The sequence below is a fragment of the Podarcis pityusensis genome (assembly GCF_964106645.2).
Source record: "Podarcis pityusensis genome assembly, chromosome: Z".
NCBI classification, from domain to species: Eukaryota; Metazoa; Chordata; class Lepidosauria; order Squamata; family Lacertidae; genus Podarcis; species Podarcis pityusensis.
In genome coordinates, this window is record NC_138044.1 from 40,314,235 (window position 1) to 40,340,031 (window position 25,797).

At 44.1% G+C, this 25,797-nt stretch overlaps 1 protein-coding gene and 1 long non-coding RNA gene across 2 annotated transcripts; one reads left to right on the forward strand and one right to left on the reverse strand.

Moving 5' to 3' along the window:
• The first annotated feature begins 723 nt into the window (after nt 1-723).
• Nucleotides 724-16,059, forward strand: LOC308468712 (A-kinase anchor protein 17B-like). Its single transcript, XM_080991097.1, has 4 exons — nt 724-4,075; nt 5,477-5,607; nt 11,323-11,563; nt 12,734-16,059. The coding sequence occupies exons 1-4, from the start codon at nt 3,308-3,310 to the stop codon at nt 14,261-14,263; spliced, it is 2,670 nt and encodes an 889-aa protein (XP_080847223.1). The 5' UTR covers nt 724-3,307; the 3' UTR covers nt 14,264-16,059.
• On the reverse strand, nt 15,069-23,972 carry LOC308468775. Its single transcript, XR_013981872.1, has 2 exons — nt 21,957-23,972; nt 15,069-17,622 (listed from the first exon to the last, which is right to left on the reverse strand). It is a non-coding gene; the product is annotated as an uncharacterized lncRNA (long non-coding RNA).
• Nucleotides 23,973-25,797: the final 1,825 nt, after the last annotated feature.

Genomic DNA, 25,797 nt, shown 5'->3' on the forward strand with positions numbered 1-25,797 from the left:
GGGGGCGCAAATTACTTGCCTTGCCCCGGGTTAGGGGGCGCAAATTACTTGCCTTGCCCCGGGTGCTGACAACTCACGCTACGCCGCTGCTAAGAACAGCAAAATTCACAAGAACAGCACTCAAAATTCAGAGTAGATAGGACCAGTAAAATCAGTTTTAAAGCCTGGAATAATAAGGTATTTGATGGTCCCAAAATAATTTCAGAATAGGTGAAAGCAAGCCTTTCCACAGATGGTCTGCCACAAGCAGGGCACAGTTGCTGAGAATACTCTTCCTGCTTGCAGAAGAAAGGGCATCACGTCATCTTATCACATTAGCAAATGTAATGATATTTTTAGTTACAGATGGGTAGCCATGTTGGTCTGCCATAGTCGAAGTAAAAAAATTCCTTCCTGTAGCACCTTAAAGACCAACTAAGTTAGTTCTTTTAAAAGTATCTTTTGAAAAGTATCTTTTCAGTGTATCTGAAGAAGTGTGCATGCACACGAAAGCTTATACCAAGAACTAACTTAGTTGGTCTTTAAGGTGCTACAGGAAGGAATTTTTTTACTTTGTAATGATATTTTGACAGTGATGGGTCCCTGTATAAGGAATGAGAAGGGTGGTTAGGAGGAAGCGGAGCATCAGGGTGTTTCTGTCTTGTCTTTTTCTAAGCCTACAGTAATATAAAGTACAGTTATGTAAAAACAGTATGCCAGCTCTTTCAATACACCTATAAAATTAAAATAGCTCTACACATGCTTGAAAGCAAGCCCCTCAAAAACATTTTGTAGCCCTCCTTGAAGATGCACAGAGTTGGGTGGACAGATTCTGGAGAAGGGACCGTGAAGATGGAAGCAAAATAGGATGCCTGTGTTTAGGAAGAAGGGGTTGAATTGTGTTACAACCCACACTGCAGCATGACAGTACTAGTGCAAGTCTACTGCTAACCGCTAAAAGGTCAGTTGCATCACCATGCAGTGTGAATGTGGTTGCAGCTGGACCATTGTGGTGCAGGTTGTATATAGCTTTCACTATAATCTTCTGCTCAGCCATAAATTGCTCTCCGGTGTCTACCATCATGCAGTATTATTGAAGAAAGGAACAAATTTATTTTTGATTTGCTTCATAAAACTTCCTCTTCTGTTTGTGGAACAAAAGTCCTAACGGTCCAAGTTTACCAATGGGAACCAAGATACAGGCAGATGAGCCTGCTACTGTAGTTGAGGTTTTTTCCAGCATCATTGGACACTTACCAGGCTATCGAGAAGTTATTTATATGTGCTACACTCCAGTTCTCTTCTGTGTGATTTTAATTTTTAAGATAGGATCCTTTCTGGTTATTGTTGTTTTGAAGTATGGCAAAGGACATTATATAGCCCATTTCAGTGTTGTGTGTGAACTTCATTGGGTGTATGTATTTTACTGGGATGTTTATTAAGAAGCAAGATAAGCAGCAGCACATGTGGGTGTACACCTGTGATCAAGGTGTTTTTTTAAAGGATGGGAACAGGTGATGGCTTTGCCAGCAGCTGCATTTTATTATTTGCTCCAGTTTCCCTTGAGTCTTGCAATTTGGACCCTGACATCTCAGAAGAGAGCTGGCAAGGATTTGCCAGTATACTTTCCTAACACATTGATATAGCAAACTGAGGAGTATTTTGTTATGCTCTGACTTGAATACAAAAAATAAATCTGCTGAGAACTTTGGCATTTTAGGAGAGAATGCAAACTATATAAATTGGAATATCATAATTTCTAGTGCAGAGCTTAAAGACAAACTAGAAGACTGAGAAGGGAAACATACTACAGTGTGGAGGAATGGAATTCATGACTTGTATTCTGAAAAGCCAGAAAATCTGAAGATAAAAAAAAAATTAACTGGATTAATATTGCCTTTCGAAGTAAACTACATTCCAAGGTGTGTAATTAATTATTGCATAGAGTGTGAGGAACAGATTTCCCTAAGTTATGTTAAACTAAACTTGGAGTGTAGACATCTTATGCACTTGACCTTTGTTATAAATAAAGCAGTAAATACACATATACAGTATGTGTATCTTGCTTTGAAAATTGACATAGTTGTGAGTGAATTGTGGAAGCATTTCTTTGCCATGTTAATGGAAACTAGTTCATCCATGTAACTGCATTGCTTGACTTGACTGTGGGTTGTCTAAGAAGACAGAATGGTTTTTGATTACTGCAGATGCTCTTTAAAAGCAATAGTCATTTTATTTTTAACAGAAAAGAACGTTTGACTTGTGCAGTTTACATGTTCTCATGTATTGGAAATAGCTTAGTTAAGTCTAGAGACTTTTCCTAAAGTACCCATTTGCTAAAATTACTAAGCTGTGTTTATATATATTTGTAGATGTGTAAAGTTTCAGAAAGCAGTTTTTGTGTAGTTTTAGACTTTGTTAAAATATTTTTATACCATTTCCCCAGCAGTTCAATTTTAATTTTAAAGAGAGCTTGGATACATTAGCTGCAATTCTTTCATGGCTATTAGAACTTGAAGGGTGTAGTCCTGATTACACTTGCTAGGGAGCAAGACCAGTGGAACTCATTTCTGGGTAAACATAGTTTGCAACGTGCCACGAGTGTGTATTTTATCTTACTTGGTTTCTTGGTTATCTTACTGGGTTTCTTTCAAATTGGTTCTTGGTTGGCATTCTGTGACATGCTTAGTGATTTATCCAGGAGTGGTGTGTATTTCAGCTGCAAATGCTTTTTTTGTATCTGCATAGTTTTTCATGTGTGTGCGTTTTGCTGGGAGTTTGGCTTTAATTTCAGACTCTTCCGTAGTTCAATAAGAGATCCTATTGGGACTGTGTGTTGTATTTAACACTCCTCACAGTGTGTATTACTGTATATCTCTTCCCTACCAACACTTTAGGATGATTGTATGCCATTTCTAAGATGACTGTATATCATTTTAAAGATATTTTGTGCTTTTAGAAGATAACCTTTAAAACAGCAAACAAGCAAGGTTGCAATCGCAGTGAGCTCCATTGAAATAAAAGGCCCTTCATTCAAAGTAAATTTGCAAAGATAGGGTCATTCTGCAAGAGCAAACAGTTTTAGGTCTAAATGTGCCTCTAATTTTAATTCAGAAAATAGTGTACTTGTCAGAAATTTGGAAAACACAGGTCCAGCTTGAAAGAGGCGTGGTATGAATGACAGCTGTGTTTAATGTCACCTTGCACTGTTTGCATGGTGCAAGCAGCTGACCCTAGTAACTATGTAGAATATAAAGGAGCATTATTTATTTGCTCTTTATCATAACTGCTCCTCTTTAATTGTTTTTCTAAAGGACCTCTGGAGACCATGAATCACACTGTAGTATATGATACCTCAGAAACTATGGAGTTCAGTGCTTTTCATCGACTCTATCTTATGCCGGTAGTGAAAATGACAGTCTGTATAGTGCTTCCAGAACCCACCGGACCTACCTACATAGTCCCAAAGTGGGAAGTGATTGAAAAGCTGAAGAAAATGGTTTGTCCAGACCGGTTCGCCAGTGTTAAGGTTACCAAGAACACTAAGGGTTTCATTCTGTGTGAGGGAGAGGCAGACACCAATCGCGTGTTTTGTAGGCTGAAGGAGAAGCTTCATGGCAAGATGATAAACCTCAGTGGCTTCAAAGATGATTTGCAAGTGGTTGTCATGGAGCCACCTTCCAATCCGCCAGCTCCTCAGGAGTTGGAACCCACTAGAGAATTGCCAGAGGAAGACTTAGCAGAGCAACGCAAGGATAGTCCTGGTTGCATCTATTTGGAAGGATTGCCATGCAAATGGTTTGCAGTGAAAGGCTCAGGTAGTGAATCACCAAGGGAAGATGTCTTGAGAGCAGTATTTGAAAAATTTGGGAAGATCAAGAACATAGATGTCCCTATGCTTGACCCTTATAGGGAAGAAGTGGTGGGAGGACGCATGAATAATTTGACTTTGCGTTCCCTTTTGAACCTGCGGACATTTGAAGCTTTTGTCCAGTACCAGGAGTCCACATCTTGTTCAAAAGCTATGGAGACATTTAAGGGAATGAAGCTGGTGTTTAAAGGGGATGATGGAAAAGCTCTTGCATGTTACATCAAGGTAAGAAGTATTGCTTAGGAGTAGCTATTTTTAGTCTATTCCTGTAAAAACTACCAAGTCTTATGCCACCTGAAAGGCTGGCAGTTTTATTTTGGAATAGGCATTATGAACTATTTTCTACCATAGGTGGAAGTGCCTAGTGATGTGGAATCTAGTCCCATGAAAGGATATGCTGAATTAAATTTTTCATGCATCTGATGGTGGGAGTCATGTTCCACAATTAATCTGCCACCCTTTCAGGTGGCACCAGAGTTTTTGTGTTGTGCCAGGGATGGGGAACCTGTGGATCTCCAAGGCTGCTGGGCTACAGCTTTTGTCATCCTTGAGCATTAGCCATATTGGCTCAAAGTTGATGGGAGCTGCAATTCAACAACCTCTGGAAACCATATTCTTTAGGAAACGGGAGTCCTTCCGTTTGTGGAAGAGTCTTGCAGAAGCCAGCACTAATGGAAGAGGAGGTGAAGAGATGTTTGCCCATCTCTCCTACAACCTCCTATACCCACTTCCATGCTGTTGCAAGGGGTCTCACAACTCACTGGAGCAGAACTGAAGAGCACAATTCAACCCCCCCCCCCTTTGCTGCCATATGGTTTTGACAGGTTTGGTCTTCTTTATATGGGGCATCTGCTTCCATATACAGAAACCTTGAATGATTACTGAGAGTATATCACAACTTCCTAAAAAATATGCATTTTCCTGGGGCTACCTAACTGGAATATCTTTCAGCATTATTTCCATGTTTGGTCTTTAATGGGTATACAATTGCAGCTTTGAAAATAATTTCACTTTGTTCACCTCTTAGATTACTTGGGTTTGATTTTATTAAATGTATGTAGCCTAGTTACACGGACACCTTTTAGTTCTTTTCATTTTCAGCACTGTGGTTTTTAATATGGGAGAGGTTTGAAAGATGCCCAATTCTCATTTTAAAATTGAGGGCAAATAACAGCTGGTTTTCAGAGCCTTAGGGATATCCCATGGGTACCTTCACATGACACCTGTACTCTGTTTACACCCTATCCCAACTGAACCTTTAAACTGCCTTTATAATTCCAACCCCCAACTCCAAAAATAGAAGCTTGCAGTGTGGCATAGGGACCAGGTGGGAAGTGTTTGTGTTCATGGGTTACGATCACAAGCAGTTATTTCTCAGTAGCACAACTTCCTTTACTTGAGCATGAGTCTCCCTGCCACCCCTATGTCACCTGTGTTGGGCTTCATAGCAAAGGCCTTCTTTCTGGTATGGAGATAGTTGAGCCAAAGTGGTTTAGGGAATGTCCCAATGCTGTTAAGGCTCCCTGTGTTCTATTTGAGATCTTAAAATTGGCTCTGGAGACCTTGTAGATTTTGTATGCTTGAGTGAGCGATACTACAATTTGTACTTTTTTGATTTTTAAACAGGTGACGTCTGATACTACTGATCATTTCAGCGATGTTGCTATAAATCAGAGAAACCTGGAAAAAACAACTCTGCAAGAACTAGAGAGAGAGCGAAAGAGGAACGAAGACAGAGGGAGAAAAGGGATTGAAAGGTTAGGAATCTCTGTGGCTTTTTCTTTTTCCTCTTAAAGACAAGATTGAGCATACCCTGTTAGTGGGGAAACTGAGATAAGAGGATTGTTTTTTGTGGCTGTGAGGGCTCCATACTTTTTCTTTGCATAATGGCAGCTGACATTGTGTACCAAAATCAGCTGGACCTTGTGACTTACCTAAGTTTATGCAAGGAGAGAAAATCTGCGTACTTTCCCTTTTTTAGCCATTTTATTAGTTATGCATAATTCAGATTTTGTTTAGTTATTGGGATATCTATGTGAGATAATGGAAAACTTGCCCCCCAAGTACTTGAAATCTTTTCCAGACACCTTTCTGCAGGCATTTATACATAATATGCTCCTTGCCATGAGGGCTAGAAACATTTCTTTTAAAACAAACAAATGAAAGTTGAGTCTTGGGAAATTAATTTGTTTACCCGGTACTAAATTGTGTGCTCCTGTAGCATTCACATAACCATGATTATTTTACTGTGTTCCCTAAAGTACATTTCAGTGTAACTGATAAAGCTGAAGGACTTTTAACAGAAGGCTGCAAACATCAAAACACTGTTTCTCACTTCATGTTTTATCTGCAGCTGTTAATAGTGTTACAAGCCATCCCAATCTCCGATCAGTTTAAGATTCCAGGGGTTCCGGGTGCTTAACCCAGAGTTTGTGTTTTCTTTTGGAAATGAGGCACAGTGGGGACTGTATGTCTTTAGGATATATGGTTTATTTACACATATATGCAGCCTGAACCTACAATGGAGGGGTTCACAGCATTAACACCCCAAGAGGGTGACCATAGCCATAGCCTTAGATTTAGTAGACATCAAACATTGTGCTCTGCCTCTCTAGCTTTCTAGCTTGCAGCTTTACTTCTAGATCATCACTCCTAAACTCTGCCTTCCACAGACCCCCCCCCCTTTGCTCTCCTTACTAGGAGGCTAGCTTGGTTTGAGTAGTTTTGAACACTTGGTATTCCAGAGATTAGAAGAGTCTGTAGGTGTACACTTGATAGTAAAGACATCTAGATTACTGGAGAAAACTAGCAAGATATAAGCAGTCCAACTTTTGGCCATGGGATTACTATCTGGTTACTAATTTCATGTCCTGCTATTCAAAACATGTTTCTATCAGGTAATAATAATAATAATAATAATAATAATAATAATTTATTTGTACCAGGCCCATCTGGCTGGGTTTCCTCAGCCACTCTGGGCAGCTCCCAACAGAATATTAAAAACACACCAAAAAATCAAACATTAAAAACTTCCCTATACAAGGCTGCCTTCAGATGTCTTCTGAAAGTCAGATAGTTGTTTATTTTCTTGACATCTGATGGGAGGGCGTTCCATAGGGCAGGAGCTACTACCGGGAAGGCCCTCTGCCTGGTTCCCTGTAGCTTTGCTTCTTGCAGAGAGGGAACCACCAGAAGGCCCTCAAAACTGGACCTCAGTGTCCTGGCTGAACGATGCGGGTGGAGACGCTCCTTCAGGTAGCTGTTATTGGGCGACTGAAAATCCAGCAGACTCCAAATTCTGCCATTTTACTGTTCAAAGACTTCCTGATTCTGCCAAGGGGAACAAAAAAGGAGTTTAAAAAGGATATTTTTGCCATTTTAGCTGTTGGTTATATAGCTGCATGAATTTTTCCATAGATGCTTAGTTCTTTTCTATTAGTTCAGAGTTGCCACCTCATGGTAATTAACAAATAGAAACTTGCCTTCAGTGAAAGGGCAATATGTCCTTTGCCTTACGTTAATAGATAACAAGTGACGGTTCTGTATGAGGATGAACCTTAGGCGCATAGTTGCATAAGACCTTTTTTTGCAATTTGGTTTGTTTTATCAATTGCTGAAATTCTGTATAACAGCATTATGCCTACACTGAAGTTAGATCAATTTTTGTGAGAGAATATAATGTATTTTGGGTTTTGCTGCTGAGTTCAAAGATAAATGTGTGTCACCACTTGTTTTCTCAACCTTCCTTGGCTCTCCAGAGGGCTTCTTCAATGCCAGATTACATCTGAGCACATATGTTCTTATTCTGCAGGGAGTCTTGGGCTCCACCTTCTTTGTTGCGTTCAGAACAAAAGTTGTTATGCCAAAAGACTGAAATAGTAACATTAGATTTACGAAACTCTCAACAAATTCAGCTTTTGCAAGACTTTATTTCACCCCTCCCCTGTTTAAAGACTATTTAGCAATTAGGATATAAAATGCAGACCCTCAGGCCCCGGGATTTCCTATTACAGGTAATTTGCAACATATGCTCATTAAACTTGTGTGCATTTAGCTTTATGAGGTAGGCAAAAAAAAAAAAAATTAACAAAGGCAGGGCAGGAAATGGGTGGCTGTCTGGGGAAAAAAAGACTTGGGCAAGCCCAGTTGCAATGTGTTTTGACTACACACAATTTTGGCTTTAGGTGCTATCCCTGGTACATAGCCCCTCCATACATTGAGAGCCACCGGTATGTACAGAAGTCCGAGTTGGCTGCGTACCGAAAGGATTTTACAAAATATTTTTTCTCATCAGGAATCGTTCAGGTCTATACAAAATCCTTTCTGCACTGCTTCTCAGGCTTTATGAGAGCTCTGGCACACTTTCCCCGAATTAAATTTGGAGAGACGTGCTTCATTCATGCTCCTGGAATAGGTCTACTTTTATACTATGTTCGTTACAATTCACCTGCCTTTAGAAGGGCCCTCCTAGCTAGAAGACGGCAAGGTCAGAGCAGTGATTCATGCACAGACACAACAGACCTCTCAGACCAGGACGTTCTATGTTACTCCATGAGGAGTGGTAGAATGATCCATCTACATCCAGTGACAGGTTAGGAGGAGGAAAGATCAGAGTAGTGGCTCACACAGATACCAGAAGCATCCTCTTCTGTGGCTGGGTACTTTTGAACTCACAGGAGTATTATATATGCTCACGTGACATACTAGCAGTTTTCACACAGCGCAGAGTTTGGGAATTAGCTGCTCTGTTCAGTCTGCAGTAGGGCTCAGCAACTTACAAGGCCAGAACTGCTTAGATCTGCATTCTGTGTCTTGAGACCGTTTTTGTGGCCTGTGGAGGCATAGAAATTTTGACTGGAGGTTAGGAACAATGATTAAATTGAAAGCAAAGTGGTCTGTAGCTCTGACTGTAAAAAAGAGCCAAGGTCAGCAAATGCACAAGGCCTCCAGACGAGTGTCTTATTTCTTTTCTTGAGCCGGGGAAGGTGAAAGTGTTTGTATATAATCTGTTAGCTTTCATAGTGCATCTGAGCACTCCCTGAGTAGTAGTAATGATGCCTGTTCAGGAGTGATGGGGAATAATCCTAGCGTTTGGCATCATTATAATGAAGCCAGTGAAGGGCGGAAGAAAGTTGTTAGGTTATCAGTATTGCAGGTATGAACACACTAACGGTGCAGCAAGAATGAAGGAACATTAATGACATGTAGAAACTATTCTGTAAGAATTGGGGAGAAAAGTTTAAGATGGGTTTCTTAGCTTTTTTAAAAACAAATATAAGTGAACATGCTATACAGTGGTACCTTGGGTTACAGATGCTTCAGGTTACAGACTCGGCTAACCCAGAAATAGTACCTCAAGTTAAGAACTTTGCTTCAGGATGAGAACAGAAATTGTGTGGCGGTGGTAGCGGGAGTCCCCATTAACTAAAGTGGTACCTCCGGTTAAGAACAGTTTCGGGTTAACAACGGACCTCCAGAACGAATTAAGTTCTTAACCCAGGGTACCACTGTACTAGATTTTTATTTACTAATCATTTCGTAAAATTTATAGACCGCGTGATTGTAAAAAAACCGCAAAACTTCAAAGAGGTTTACCAAAAGATAAAACAAGAAAATAAATAAAAACCACAAACATGCTTTAAAACATAAAGTTAAAACACACATCACCTCAACTTTCTAAGCATCTGGGTAGGCTTGCCTAAACAAGATGGTTCTTAGTGTGGTATGCTTTGGCATGATTGCTGACTGCATTTTCCAGCTCACATGTGAGGGAAGCTCCTTGTAGAGTGCATTGTAGTAGTCCAGTACACTGGTACCTCTGGATGCGACCAGGATCTGTTCCGGAGCCCCATTCGCATCCAGAAGCAAATGCAACCCGCATCCGCACGTGCGTGGGTCACGATTCGCCGCTTCTGCACATGTGCGTGATGTCATTTTGACCGTCTGCGCATGCGCAAGCAGCGAAACCCGGAAGTAACACACTCCATTACTTCCGGGTTGCCGCAGTGCGCAACCCGAAAATACTTATCCCGAAGCTACTTCAACCTAAGGTATGACTCTATTGATGTAACCAACACATGAACTACTGTGGCAAGGCTTTCCCAGTCCAGGAATGGCCACAGCTGATGAACCAGCTGTAGTTGGTAAAGGGCCTTGCCAGCTGCTGAGGCTACCTGAGCCTTCAGTGATGTAGGTGGATCTGGAAGCCCCTCAGTCTGTGAACCTTCTCCTTCAGGAAGAGTGCAACTTCATCCATGGTAGGAACTGACCAATTTCTCAGACAAGGGAGCTGCTCACCCACAGTGCCTCTGTTTGGCCAGGATCCAAGCTTAGCTTGCTTGTCCTCATCCATTTCACTATTGCCCAGGGATTGCTCAGGTTCATTGTATTGGCATAAGAAATGTATTCAGTGCAAATTACCCTTGCTTTTCAATCAGTCCAGAAGACCCATATCACTAATCTAAAATAGCAAAAGCAGTGGTGGATCTAAGCTTCAGGGACCCTAATCTTGGAGGGTCCCCAGAAAAGACTTTAGCCACACATGTACAGTGGTACCTCAAGTTAAGTACTTAATTCGTTCTGGAGGTCTGTTCTTAACCTGAAACTGTTCTTAACCTGAAGCACCAGTTTAGCTAATGGGGCCTCCTGCTGCCGCCGCGCCGCTGAAGCACAATTTCTGTTCTTATCCTGAAGCAAAGTTCTTAACCAGAAGCACTATTTCTGGGTTAGCGGAGTCTGTAACCTGAAAGGTATGTAACCCAAGGTACCACTGTATATAGCATTCCTCCCATAACTCAAAAACTATAAGGCATAGGATTTTTTTTATTCACACCAGTGATTTTGACAGGTGAGATAATCTGTCCAGTATAGCAATTTTAATCAAAATCTGAGATGTAGCAGTTAACATTTTTAAGTGTGTGTGTGTGTGTGTGTGTGTGTGTGTGTATGTATATATATGGTGATCTGCCACGGAATACCCCGTTGCAGATAACAGTGGGTACCCAGACCTTGTTGCTGATTGTGTAGGGGCCCTCATAACAGTTCAAACTTCCAAAATGTAGGTCTGCCACTGAGCAAAAGTGCCACACCGTTGAAGGACCGGGTGCGGGCACAGGGTTGTGAGACTAGGTTCATTATTGTCATGATAAACCATGGTTTATGGCAGTGTTTGAAATAGCTCGTGTAACTTTAGATGCAGTACTGGGAAATGTTAGGACCAGAAGATGTTTCAAGAGAGAGCTGCCCTGAGGTTATCTTCAAACATTTTGCATCTCCTTAGAATGTGTGAAGTATATATGTGTACATTCCAAAACACAAATTTGTAGGAAGTGTTCTCTCTTGTGTCCAAACAGATTTCAAGGGTGGAAGCCCTTCCTGTTACCTCCTTATCTTCCCTTCTACCTTGCAAGGGTTAAAACTGTAAAATTATTTCCCTCCCGCACCTAAATTCTCCCATATCAATAATTGCCTAGAAAACGACGTGATGATGAAGAAAAGAAAACTGGAGAAGGAAAGAGGAAGTATAAGCACAAGAGACATCGGCAAAGGGAGATAGATTGGGATACAAAACGCTCAAGAAAGCAGCGGAAGGTGACAGATGCGGAAGATTTGTGGACAGAGAAGATGCCCAATTGGGAAAAGAAGAAACACGATATAGCTCAGAAAAGAGAGGAGTCCATGAGGCTGCTTTCCCTGCTCTTAAACAAAGTAAAAGTAAGGATATAATTTTCAAAATTTTCTAAGGGTTTGTGTTTTTTAAAAATATATGTAATAAGTTGTGGACAACTGTAGGCATATATGATAGCAGAGTTCGCCACAAGTGGGCAGTAGGTTTCTCAGTTTCCACATCCAAGGCACACCACATTTTGATGCACTGAACTGGGTGCACTGGGAGATTTACATGTTGATTCTGAGAATGAAGCGATTTAAGTAAAGCAAGATGTAAGGCTTTTGATAACTTCTCCTTTTCATCCTGTGATAAAGGATCATACAAAGGCTTGTTGGTGGAAGTTCTCTTTTCATATAGGAAATTGCTGTGAATTATTGAGGTGGGGCTGAAACTTACTTTCATGTGTGGGGTCATTATTTTAGTAGAACGACTCCGAAGTTATCATTAAAAAAGCGAAAGCAAGTAAACCGGCAATTTGACTATTGCCTATGGCAAGTGACTTTCATTAATAATTATTTTTCCTCTGAAAACAGCAAAATCAAGCTGGCTTGTATCTTAAAGGCTATGATTTGTGCAGCTTTGTGAGCCTTTTAAGATGTGGTTTGAAGTGAACTGGCATTTAAAAAACAAAAAACACAGGTTTCCTTTCTGGAAAAATTGAACCACCTCAAACAGCAGTCTGCAGAGACAACTCCTACAGTGAAGGAAGTCTTAAATGTGTTTCCCAAGCAGTGTATTTTGGGTCTTGCTAAGACTGGCAGGGAGGGAGGCAGATTTCACCCATGAGGTACAACCCACAGGGAGGTTATGCATAAGTCCCTTTTTATGAGGGTGGGGACGAGCTGTTAAAACACAACAATGCTTTTATGCAGCTTTTGCATTTTAGTAGAATCACTAGGACAAAGTAATCCATCCATGTTGTCCTCCAACTGTTCTTGGACTCCAACTCCTGCAATCCCAGGCCATTTGACATGATGGGAGTTGTAGTCCAAGAGCTTCTGGCCAACACCAGGTGCATTCTGGCTTGTTTGACCTGGGTGGGTGGATGCCATTTGGATTTCCTGTCTTAGGCACTGAAGAGTCTTTGACTAGCCCAAATTGTACATAAAATCATTTATCATTAGGCTTTGCTGATTTACTGGTATTTGCTTTCTGCTCAAGTCCCTTGTTCTGTTGCGCTATAATTCTTTCTTTTATTCCTCCCCCCCCCAAAGGACGTTGCACAAGCATCCGAGCAAATAGGGGGCCCTCTGCTGAATCTTGAAATCAAAAGGGAGAATTGCTCCTTTGCATCTCAGATACAGAATGCACCAAAGGAACAAGTAAACTGCCTTGGGCAACAAGAGTCGAAGAATAAGAGCGAATCCAAGTGTCAGTCAGCTCAGTTGGCGGATGCTTTTATTGAGGAGAAGCAGCAGGAGCAGCAGCAGGAGCAGCAGCACATTCCATTTAAGTTGCCTCCATTACCTGATCTGTTTTGGAGAAATACTTTGAACAGGCCAGTCGCTGAAACCATCAGCACCTACGTAACACACAGCCCCCATGACAGCCACTCGTTTGGGTGCTCCCCTAATGCTTCCAGGGAGAGAGAATTCAGGAAGCCCAAGATATACGAAACTGATGAATTCACACATTATTTACTCAACTACTATCAAACCCCAGAATATGCACGGGACTTTCCAAGGGTGGATAACCCAGCGAATAAGTCTCAGTGGCAGAGGGTGGTGTATTACAATAAGGACAGCTTCCAGATTAACCTGCAGAACAAAGATAGGCAGTGCATGACGGATTTGATTTGTGTACCAAATACCCAAGAGAAAAGCTCCAGACGTAGTGATAACTGGGAAGTAATGGATGAGGAACCTGAGGTTATGCCAAAAAGCCAGGCATGTGCTAGGAAGTTTGCCAAAAACTATCGGGGCAAAGATCTGTCAAATCAGGCTGAAGAAGGAACGCTGCGTGGTAAATTGAATAGTCGTGTCCTAGTAAGTGCAACTCATGATAGAAAATCTGAAGCAGAAGACACTGAAATGGTGGCTATGGCATCACACAAGCTAGTTGGCCGTGTGAATAAATTGAAGGATGTATTGGAAGAGATCAGCAGTGATTCTGAATCCTTCAGTGAGGCACTTAATGAGTCACGAAGCAAAAAAGAAAGAAAAAATGGTGGTGGCTGCAAGGTGTCACCCTTCGGTCAGAAAATGGTGAGAGATTTGTCGATTTCTGTCCAAAATGATTGTTGTGGTGCTCAAGGTATTGAATGCAGCAAACACAGTTTCTTCTCACGCTCTGAGTACTGTGATTCAGCAAGGCACTCCAAGCTAAAGCTTAGGACAACATACAAAAGAACCAGCAGCAAAGTAAGGGGTGAAGAACAAAGAGTCAAATGGACATCTAGTGATGAGGAGAGGGAAGCTGATCAGAAGAACAACAGAAAGAGATATTCTGGAAACAATTTGTCTGATGATGAACCGCAATTCTTTAAATCAAACCATTGTGAAGAGATGGAGTCTCTTGGCAAGATGTCCCATCACAAAAGGAAATGTAAAACTCATCACATCATGCCAGGGGCAGTAAAAGCAAAAGATGCCACCCATTCGGGCGGGTCTCCTTTTCAAGAAGCTCACCCAAAGGCAGATAAGGGGAATGTAGACATTAACAAGACCGGTGAGAATGGGTGCGAAATAAATGAAAAGCAGAGAATTTTCAAGGCTAGCGCAAGAAGAGTGGTGTCAGGGCAGTAAGGAGAGGTGAGAGAATTGGTGAGATGGTGAAACAAGCAAGTGGGTGGAATAGGATGGGGGCAGCTTTCAGTTTTTGGAAGACCTTTTTGGCGTTAATGAGCAGCTCCTGCAACGGGGACATTTTTCACTCCAGGAGGTTTTGCTGCAACTCCTGGTTTTCAGGGGACTTGCTGTTAAGAAAATAGGTGGAAACAGATTCCTGAAGTATGCCCTTTGTTTCCTGTCAAAACTATTCAATCCATATGCAGAGACAGTCTGTGGAGGGGAACTTGGAAGAGGATGCTAACTTGGTTGGTCTTGGGGGGTGATGGGGGTGGTTCTTGAAAGCTCAAATTAGGCCCTCTTGAGGACTTAAAAATAAATCACATTTGGTGATTTGGGTGCTCTGCTTGGGCTGCTGTGCATGCTGGCAGAGCACGAGAGGGCAGACACAGCTTGGCAAAAACTGGTCAACAGATTCAACATCTGTACTAATGACCAAATTTTTTTTTTATTAAAAAAAGTTACTGCAGTGCATGATTGAAGCCATGTTGAATGGTCTACTCAGAATCTGAGCCAAGTGAAGTGAATGGTCCCTGCCGATTTCGGAGGGAGCCACAGAATATGAAAATGCTCCCTAGTAACTGTACAGTTAAAGGAGTTAGTTGAACAAATTGTTTAATTTATAAGATTAAAAAAAGAAAGTGCCTCCTCAGTGATGTCAGAAAGGGGATGGTGTGAGAGATGAAACATTTATCCAAAAGGCAGAGAAGGAATGTGTTTGTTTATAATTTACTGCAGACGTGGCAATTTGAGATACTCACGCTTTTTTTTTTAATTATTATTATTTATTTTGCAAGAAGCCTTTTATTTATTTAGAAAGATTTATATGCCACTTAATCAGAAAACTCTGCAATTAGCATAGCTTAATCCAGCATTGGGCAGTATATGCTGTGTGCCAGATTCTGCTTCTCAGTCCAGACCCTTTTTGTGGCAGGTCCCTTTGGGTTTATTGGAATGGTTTGAGTAGAATAACAGGTGCTCTGGTTTGAATGGCTCCTCCCTTTAATTCTGCCTAAATCTTCTGCCCTTTATTAACCAGCTGAGGGCAAAGTTACACAGGACATAGGAGAGCCATTATCAGATTTCCTGCCATTCATTTTTCTTTTTCTTTTTTCTTTTGAAGGAGCAGTTGCAGGGTGCTCAAATGGCAATCATAGTAGTGGAGCTGGGAGGAAGTGTTTAGCCCTTCCCACCCCAGTCACTTTACTAATAATAAGTAACTCCCTACTAGCGTCAGGGTAAGGTGGAAATGTGGGCATGATAGAGGTAAGGTTGGGCCCATATCTTATGCCCACCTTATATATATATATTTGGGGTGGTGGTGATGGTAAATACATAAATGGAGAGCGAGGTAAACATTCCATTCCCAGCTGTTTATTTCCCCCCACCTGTGCACCCAGCAATTTTTCCTTGCTTGCCAGGATTTGGGAAGATAGTGGGAAGCTCCCAGAGCCTGGTAAACAGACCTTGCCTTGTATTGGGGGGAGGGACAGTTCTGGGGGTTCCTGACTGCACAGCTTTGCTTTTGTGCATGGGCACCTGGAACAGAACCCTCGCTTTAAGTGGCGGGCCAGTTGTATCTGTTTTCCCCCACTGCCATGGGACAGAAGTCAATGGCAGGAGGGGACTATAGGTGGGAGGAAACAGCAGGGAAAGGGAGGGCTTAGCACCCCTAGAGCCCAGCATCCCTGCGCCAGTCAAAGCAGGATGCACCCAGGTTGCTTTAAAGTGTCTTTTTCTTTTTTCTTTTTTTTTTGAAAAAACAAACTCATATCAGGAGACCAGGAACTCACACAGAGTTTGGCCCCTAAGTTAATTTATTTTGAAGAATAGGTGGGGCTTGAGAGGGGAGAGCTAAATTAAAATCATGGTTGATGTTGTGTGAGAACCAATGAAATTTCCCCCAGTCCTCTCCTAAATGTCACAGAATTAATTACTTTCATTTCAAAAGACAGAACTAGAAAGCAAGAAGTCCATATTTTGACATGTACTTCACAGGCTAGGGGTGCTGTACTTTGTATTCGATGGATCTGCTGAACAGGGAATGCTTTGAGCAGTGAAAAAGGGGTATGAAATCTACTTAAGTGCTGGTTGGTATTTTGTTCCTTGAGTAAGTGACCTTCTAAGCATAGCTATGTAGTCTGAGCCCATAGAAATTATTCTGTTCAGTTATTGCTTATAATTTTATGAAACATGGAACGGGCAAAACAAAGACCGTCAAGGACTACAACCTGAAACCATTCTACTGACAAGAATAGGCAGTTCCGAGGGCTGCAAGCTAGGTTGTCGCTTGTTGCACCAGATAGTCACAGCTGTAAGAAGAGGAACAAATTATAGTTTGAGTTTTTGCTTATACTTTTAATATGCTTTATTTATTTCATGTCATGGTAATTTTCATGTGAATAAGCATTCCCTAGCATACCATCCATGTTTGTTAACCTCTGCTCCAATAAAGTAGTAATGAAGCAATGTATGCAGATATTTTCTGTGCTTAGATTCATGTTTTGCGTCAGGCTGACGGGTGGTGGCAATTTCCACAGTCCTCTAAGCTTGTCTTTTCTTTAACGCTAACCTAGTTTGCAAAAATTGAATGGATTTCCCAATGCAGCCAACAAATGTTTATTTAATCTGAAAGTAATATTTTGCACTTGGGTTTTATTTATTCATTTAGATCATTTAGTGCTCTTCGGCCAATGGCTCCCAGAGTGGTTCACATACAATCAAACTAACACAGTGCCACTGTAGGCTTATAATCCAGGGGGGTGGGAGAAAGGACACACAAGGGGAAAGGGACAGGGAGGGAAGGAAGAGGAAAGTAAAAAACCAAAACTCAAGCACCAATTTCTAAACAGGTGTGCTGTAATGACCAGCTGGCACAGTAAAAGGGTCTTCCGCAAAGCCAATGAAATGAACCGTGCTTCCTACCTCTTCCACTGAGGCAACCTGATGGAATGGCTACCCCCAAATGGCAGTTAAGGGGAGAGGACAGCTGAGGTGTTCCATTTCCCCCTCTGGATCTTCACCACCCTGCAGTGAATAATACGTTTTACATGTGTGTGCATGTTTTTAGTACACGGTTTGTACACATTTCATTTTATGACAGCAAGCATGAGATGCAGTGCTGGGAAAACAGGCCTTCCTGCATGGTAATCAAGAGGGGCTTGTGGTATCATCATAACCCTGCAGCTCATATCATCTGTTGGAGGTTGCTGATCCTCTGCAAAGGGCGAAAAGTGGCAAAGTGCTCTCGGCGTAGGTCCCTTGGAAGCATTGCTGAACGTCTTACTTTACTTTATTCTGCCACAAACCAGCATAACCTAAATAAATAGCATAACAGTATGAATCTAAGCGAACAATTATTGAATAAATGGGAGCAAGAACCAACTGTAGATTAAAACATACATAGAATATTTGATTAAGCATAAATAACGGGTGAATGATAATAATAATTTATTATTTATACCCCGCCTATCTGGCTGAGTTTCCCCAGCCACTCTGGGCAGCTCCCAATCAAGTGTTAAAAACAGTACAGCGTTACATATTAAAAACTTCCCTGAACAGGGCTGCCTTAAGATGTCTTCTGAATATCAGGTAGTTGTTTATCTCTTTGACATCTGATGGGAGGGCGTTCCACAGGGCGGGCGCCACTACCGAGAAGGCCCTCTGTCTGGCTCCCTGTAGCCTCACTTCTCACAATGAGGGAACCGCCAGAAGGCCCTGGGCGCTGGATCTCAGTGTCCAGGCTGAACGATGGGGGTGGAGACGCTCCTTCAGGTATACAGGACCGAGGCCGTTTAGGGCTTTAAAGGTCAGCACCAACACTTTGAATTGTGCTCGGAAACGTACTGGGAGCCAATGCAGATCTCTCAGAACCGGTGTTATGTGGTCCCGGCGGCCACTCCCAGTCACCAGTCTAGCTGCCGCATTCTGGATTAATTGCAGTTTCCGGGTCACCTTCAAAGGTAGCCCCACGTAGAGCGTGTTGCAGTAGTCCAAGCGGGAGATAACTAGAGCATGCACCACTCTGGCGAGACAGTCCGTGGGCAGGTAGGGTCTTAGCCTGCGTACCAGGTGGAGCTGGTAGACAGCTGCCCTGGACACAGAGTTAACCTGCGCCTCCATGGACAGCTGTGAGTTCAAAATGACTCCCAGGCTGTGCACCTGTCCTTCAGGGGCACAGTTACCCCATTCAGGACCAGGGAATCCCCCACACCCACCAGCTTCCTGTCCCCCAAAAACAGTACTTCTGTCTTGTCAGGATTCAACCTCAATCTGTTAGCCGCCATCCATCCTCCAACCGCCTCTAGGCACTCACACAGGACCTTCACTGCCTTCACTGGTTCTGATTTAAAGGAGAGGTAGAGCTGGGTGTCATCTGCGTACTGATGAACACCCAGTCCAAACCCTCTGATGATCTCTCCCAGCGGCTTCATATAGATATTAAAAAGCATGGGGGCGAGGACAGAACCCTGAGACACCCCACAAATGAGAGCCCAGGGGTCTGAACACTCATCCCCTTTCTGGACACGGCCCGGGAGAAAGGAACTAGGAAACAGCTCTCACCTTTGTCCCTAGCCTGCCGGAGATCATCAACCAACGCGACCAAGGCAGTTTCAGTCCCATGGTGAGGCCTGAATCCCGATTGGAAGGGATCCAAATGGTCCGCATCCTCCAGGCGTGCTTGGAGTTGTTCAGCAACCACCCGCTCAATCACCTTGCCCAAGAATGATAGATTTGAGACTGGGCGATAATTGGCCAAATTGGCCGGGTCGAAAGATGTTTTTTTAAGAAGCAGTTTAATAATCGCCTCTTTCAGCGGGTCTGGGAAGGCTCCCTCACAGAGGGAAGCATTCACCACCCCGCAGAGCCCATCGCCCAGCCCTTCCTGGCTCGCTTTTATCAGCCAGGATGGCAAGGATCAAGGAGACAGGTGGTCGGTTTCACTTGTCCAAGCAGCCTGTCCACATCCTCGGAGGTAACAGATTGGAATTGATCCCGTGTAACAGGACCAGACAGAACTCTAGCACTCTCCCGCCCTGGCCCTGCTCCCACGGTGGAGCCTACCTCCTCCTGAATCTGAGCGACTTTATCTTCAAAAAACTGCAAAAGCATTGCAGGAGATCTTGGGGTCCCTACCAGGCCCCGGTGGTACAGGTGGTTCCGATAGATTGCGAACCACCTGAAAAAGTCTTCTGCTGCTGTTTTCTGCAGATGCAATGGAGGCGGCGAAGAAGGCCCTCTTCGTCGTCGCCATTGCCACTTGGTAGGCTCGACGTTGAGCTCTAGCCCGTGTCTGGTCTGATTCAGAATGAGTTTTCTGCCACCGGCGCTCTAGCCATCTCAACGATTGTTTCATCGCCCTCAGCTCCGGGGAAAACCACGGGGCTGTCCGGGCTCCATGCAATCGGAGAGGGCGCTTCGGAGCCAGACAGTCAATAGCCCTGGTTAACTCCGCATTCCAGCGTGCCACCAGGGAATCAGCTGAAAGGCCATCAACTTGGGATAAAACATCCCCTACCACTCTCTGGAAGCCAATTGGATCCATTAAGTGGTGGGGGCGGACCATCCGAATCGGTCCCACCTCCCTGTAGAGGGGAAGGGTCCAGTTGCACCAGGAAGTGATCTGACTATGGCATTTCTTTTGTTTCGCTTTTAGTTAGTGTCAGATCACCACCATCCATAGAGGTAAACACCAAGTCTAAGGCATGTCCATGACTATGAGTTGGGCCAAACATATTCAGGGACAGCCCCATGGAGGCCATGCTTTCCACAAAGTCCCAAGCAGCCCCTTGTAAGGTCGTGTCGGCATGGATGTTAAAATCCCCCAGGACAACCAAGCTAAGTGTCTCCAGGAGCATATCCGCCACGACCTGAAGCAGCTCGGGCAGGGAATCCTTGGTGCAGCGGGGAGGTCGGTACACCAGTAGGAATCCTGTACTGCCCCTATTGCCCAACTTCCAGAACATGCACTCAGAAAACTGGGTCTTCCCAATAGAATGCCTGGTGCAGACTAATGACTTCCTAAAAATCACTCCCCCCCCCCGCCCAAACGATCTGGGTTGCTGTGCGTAAGAGAAACCTGGTGGGCAAGCAGTGGCAAGGACAGGCCCATCTGCTTCATCCAACCAGGTCTCTGTCACACATGCCAGGTCAAATCCTCCACCCACAATCAGGTCGTGGATGGCAGTGGTTTTATTCATCATTGACCTGGCATTACACAGCAACACTTTCAGGTCATGTGGGTTTCCCCTGCTGATTACTGTATCCTTCCGGTCAGGACCAGATCCGGAGGCAGGGATAGTCCTCAAACAACGACTAAGCCTGCCTCCTCGGTAATGACATGGTCTGGTCTTAGCATAGCTCCTCCTGCTGCCCGTGATCACTGAGATCGGGTGTCCCAATACATCCCCCCCTGTGGAACCTGCCCCAGCCATTCTATTGGCTGAGGCCCACTCCCAGGCAGCCCTGACCCTTCCCCTTAAAAAGCAAAATACAAACTATATAATAACTTAACAGAATAATAAAAATAAAAACAAAGCAAGAAACAATAGTGCTCAAATTAAACTACTCCCGGAGGCCTTGATGGAGGCCCTCAAGCTGTGGTGGTGAGTGTAGGCCCCCAAAACTATTAAGAATTAAAAAGACCAGTTAAAACAGCTATATGTGGTGGTGCTTCAGTGATACAGATCTAACAATATGGGCCTTCATTTTAGGACTGATTTGTAGCATAGACCATCCTTCGACGAGTATCTATCATGACAGCACAGAATCTGGCGCCTGAATATATGACTTCTGGGCTTTCGTCCTGTAGTAATAGGGAAAATTTGTGTTGTTCTGAATGCCCTGGGAATTTTTATAGGATGGGCTGGATAAACCTGGCTCAAATGTCTATATAATACTGGCAATAAAAAGGGCATGCTCCATTGTTTCCTGCTGCTCAGAGCCCATGGGCATTTCCTCCCCTCCTAAGGTATCTTCCTATAACGGCCTTCCTGGACTGCTGAAGGGAGGGCCTGACAACGGGCCAAGGTGAAAGCCCTTCGCTGTTTTGGTATTTCAAGGTTAGCTATGTATGGCATTTGGGAAGTCAAGTACCGTATTTTTCGCACCATTGGACGCACATTTTCCCCTCCAAAAATGAAGGGGAAATGTGTGTGCGTCCTATGGGGCGAATGCAGGCTTTCGCTGAAGCCTGGAGAGCGAGAGGGGTCGGTGCGCACTGACCCCTCTCGCTCTCCAGGCTTCAGGCAGCTCTGCGCAACCCTCGGGAGACCGACTCCGAGGGTTGCGCAGAGCTGCCTGCCGTCCCCGGCTCAGCGCAGCTCTGCGCGGCCACCGGGAGCCGGGCGCGAAGTCCCGCCCCGCTCCCGATGGCCGTGCAGAGCTGCCTGCAGTCCCAGGATCAGCGCACTTCTCCCCATCGCCAGCCCCACAAGCTCGGGGGACAGCGGGGAGGCAGAGCGCACCTTCCCCGCTGTTCCCCGACCTAGTTCTTCCAGCCCCGCACCTGGGGGGGAAATAAAAATATTTTTCTTTATTTCCCCCCCAAAAAACTAGGTGCGCCCTATGGGCCGGAGCGTCCTATGGAGCACAAAATACGGTATCTTCTAGTTTCACTAATTAGAAATTTTGGGGACCTGGCTAGGTCTACCTGTCGATTGCTGAAGGTCAAATCTCCATGGAAGTACGCCACAATTGAAGTTGTGTTTTATAAGAGCCTCCCAAGAGAACGCTGTGTGCTTCTATGCTCCACACAGCTTTTGCTAATGCTCTGATTCGAACAAAGACGTAGCTCTTGCATCTTAAAATGAAATGCCAATACCGTGGTACCTCGGGTTACATGCGCTTCAGGTTACATACGCTTCAGGTTACAGACTCCACTAACCCAGAAATAGTGCTTCAGGTTAAGAACTTTGCTTCAGGATAAGAACAGAAATTGTGCTCCGGCGGCGCGGCAGCAGCAGGAGGCCCCATTAGCTAAAGTGGTGCTTCAGGTTAAGAACAGTTTCAGGTTAAGAACGGACCTCCAGAACGAATTAAGTACTTAACCCAAGGTACCACTATATGGCTTTTTCATGGCCCTTAACACCAAATGAAACCATGGGGCATCTGAGATGTCACCCTTGGATTGAATTTAGGAGCTGGCCTTGGTTTGTGTGTGCTCCTCCACATAGAAAGAAAAGATTGAATGGTTCAGGGGAGTATTCCACGTTTCGGTGAATGCAGACGCTCCTTGGTTCGGTCATTCACTTCTGTGGGGAGCACAAGTAAAATCACCTGGGATCCCTGACCATTAGGTCCAGTCGCGGACAACTCTGGGGTTGCGGCGCTCATCTCGCTTTATTGGCCGAGTGAGCCGGCGTACAGCTTCCGGGTCATGTGGCCAGCATGACTAAGCCGCTTCTGGTGAACCAGAGCAGCGCACGGAAACGCCGTTTACCTTCCCGCTGGAGCGGTACCTATTTATCTACTTGGACTTTGATGTGCTTTCGAACTGCTAGGTTGGCAGGAGCAGGGACCGAGCAATGGGATCTCACCCTGTTGTAGGGCTTCGAACCACCAACTTTCTGCTCGGCAAGTCCTAGGCTCTGTGGTTTAACCCACAGCGCCACCCGCAGCCTCACCCCACTGATAATCCCAGCCAATTTCTCTCCAGGGATGCTCCCCAAACCTCCAGAGATAAAAAGCAATTACTTCTTCATATGGCACTGCAGAAGATAGCTTTAGCTAGCAGCTCCCTTATTTAATCACTCGGGAGTGTCAGTTTCTACACAAAACTGTGCTGAACTATTTCCCTGCTTTTTATGTGCTGCCAGAATTTCTATATATATATATAGAAAAAACACTGGTTAGGTTGCCAAAAGATAAGACACGTGCAAAGTAACCTTGCAGATGTTTTCTAGGATGCTTTGTCAAATGTCTTTTTAAAGCAACTGTGAATACGTGTTCTGATTCAAGCTTGTACTGCTTGGGGGAAATCTGTCTTACGAAAAATAAAAATATTTATGTAAATTGGTTTAAATGCTAGTTCCTGATGATTATTGGCAAGCAACAACCAACATAGTGTATTGTTTTGAAATTAAGGTGGTTCTAATGGCCAGGCAGTTGAGAAATGGCAAGAAAAGTGAGAAACCTTTACAAGGAGGGAGAAAGAATATTAAGTTTACTGTCATCTACTGCAGGTTTTTGCTCCTCTTGCTTGCACCCATATCATCTGGAGGTGCTAAACCAGCCACATAAAATTTGATTGCTACGTTCCAGCTTTGCGTTCATCCCAGGAACTGAGAATTGATTCATAGGCGAGACTTTTCAGTAGCAGAAGGGCTTATAGAAAGGAGGGAAGATGGCTGTTCCTTGACAGGCAAAACTAGTGCTAGAATAATTTAATGCTTGGCCTTTGCCCCATCAAGAATGGGCCTTGGGCTCAGCTGCCTGATTTGCTCACAAAAACAGGCTGGGCCTGAGGCAATAGGAAGGTTTGGTTCTCTGTTGCAATTACCATGTTTCAAAACCGTCAGTGTTGAATTGCCAAAAAGAAGTGTCTGGGTTAAAATGTTCCTGTGACCTCTGTGCCTTTTCAGTACGTAATTGGAAGTCTTCGTTTTTATTTCTTTATTAAATTTGTATACCACCCTTCACCCATTGATCTCGGGGCAGTTCACAGCATGTTAACAGGGTTTTTTCATGCTAATCATTTGTTGATGTAAGAAGCTAGTGTAAAGGTAAAGGGACCCCTGACCATTAGGTCCAGTCGTGACCGACTCTGGGGTTGCGGCGCTCATTTTGTTTTATTGGCCGAGGGAGCCGGCATACAGCTTCCGGGTCATGTGGCCAGCATGACTAAGCCGCTTCTGGCGAACCAGAGCAGCGCATGGAAACGCCGTTTACCTTCCCGCCGGAGCGGTACCTATTTATCTACTTGCACTTTGACGTGCTTTCGAACTGCTAGGTTGGCAGGAGCAGGGACCAAGCAACAGGAGCTCACCCCGTCGCACTCTGATGCATGTCTACTCAGAAGCAAGTTGTGCTGTTTTCCATGGGGCTTACTCTTACTTAAGTGCACTTAAGAATGCAGCCTAGCAGCAAATATATATATACAAAATATCTGCACAGAAGTCCCATTGAATTAAATGGGCCTTACACTTCCGCATTAAGTGCACAGAGGAGATTGCAGTCTTAGTATTGCTGCTGCCTTACTTTATAAACATAATAAACAATATCCAGGCTTTTGAATTTCAGACTTGCACCAATACAAAGACAAGGAAAGGAGATAGTGGGGGGGGGGGGTTCCATTCTGCACAGCAGTTTACCTGAACCTATTTGCCTAAACCATGGGTGGCAAACCCGCAGCTCTCCAAACGTTAAAAAGGTAAAGGGACCCCTGACTGTTAAGTCCAGTCGCGGACGACTCTGGGGTTGCAGCGCTCATCTCGCTTTACTGGCCGAGGGAGCCAGTGTTTGTACGCAGACAGCTTCCAGGTCATGTGGCCAGTATGACTAAGCTACTTCTGGTGAACCAGAGCAGCGCACGGAAACACCGTTTACCTTCCCACCACAGTGATACCTATTTATCTACTTGCACTGGATGTGCTTTCGAACTGCTAGGTGGGCAGGAGCAGGGACCGAGCAACGGGCGCTCACCCCGGGACTAACTAAACTAAACTTGGAATCAGGAAAAGGTGCCAGGAATCCCAAATCAGTTTGATGCAAGTACCCTTTGGCCACACGAGTGACCAGACAAAGTTTGGGAAGAGCCTGAATTGCAGTGGTGGACAGGTTTTAATTCCATCCCTCCTCTACTTTATCCACTCTGGAAGTGGCCTATGCCATAGCACTGTGTCTTCTTCCTGAACCCCAGTGTATAGGCTTGCTGTGGCTGTCATGTGGCAATTGGAAAGCTCACTGTACATACTCAGAGACATTTTTTGTCACCTGTTCTAGAAGCAGAGAGAAGGGGTGTAGCTAAGGGGCAGAACGCTTGCTCTGCGTTCAGAAAGCGGCAGGTTCAACCCTGGGCATCTGCAAGTAGGGCTGAGAAATTCCCCACCTGAAACCTTGGAGACCTGGTGCGGTCAGCATGGATGTTATTGTGCAAGGCAAACCAATGTGCTGACTTGATAGGAGGAACGTTATGAACTAAGTCTTGGCTTTGTGGTTGAAGAACCTAATTAAATTGTGAACATTGCACACAACATGGTTTAACACAACTTTGCTTGGAAAATGTATTGCAAGTGTTTTTTTTTTTATTCTCCAGCAGCAACATTCTAGCTACTAGCTGGTACCGTGGTGATAGAATCCCTGTCCCAGTGGCATAGAGATTGGTTATGTAAACCTAGTTTCAGACAGTTAAAAAAAGGTGGATTGAAGTCCCTAGAGATTTATAGAACTTCCTGAGTTGGAAGGTGTGAAGTTACTGGGAGATGCAAGGATAACAGAGCAGTTATTATTATTATTATTTGTATATCGCCTTATACCCACAGGTCTCAGGGTGG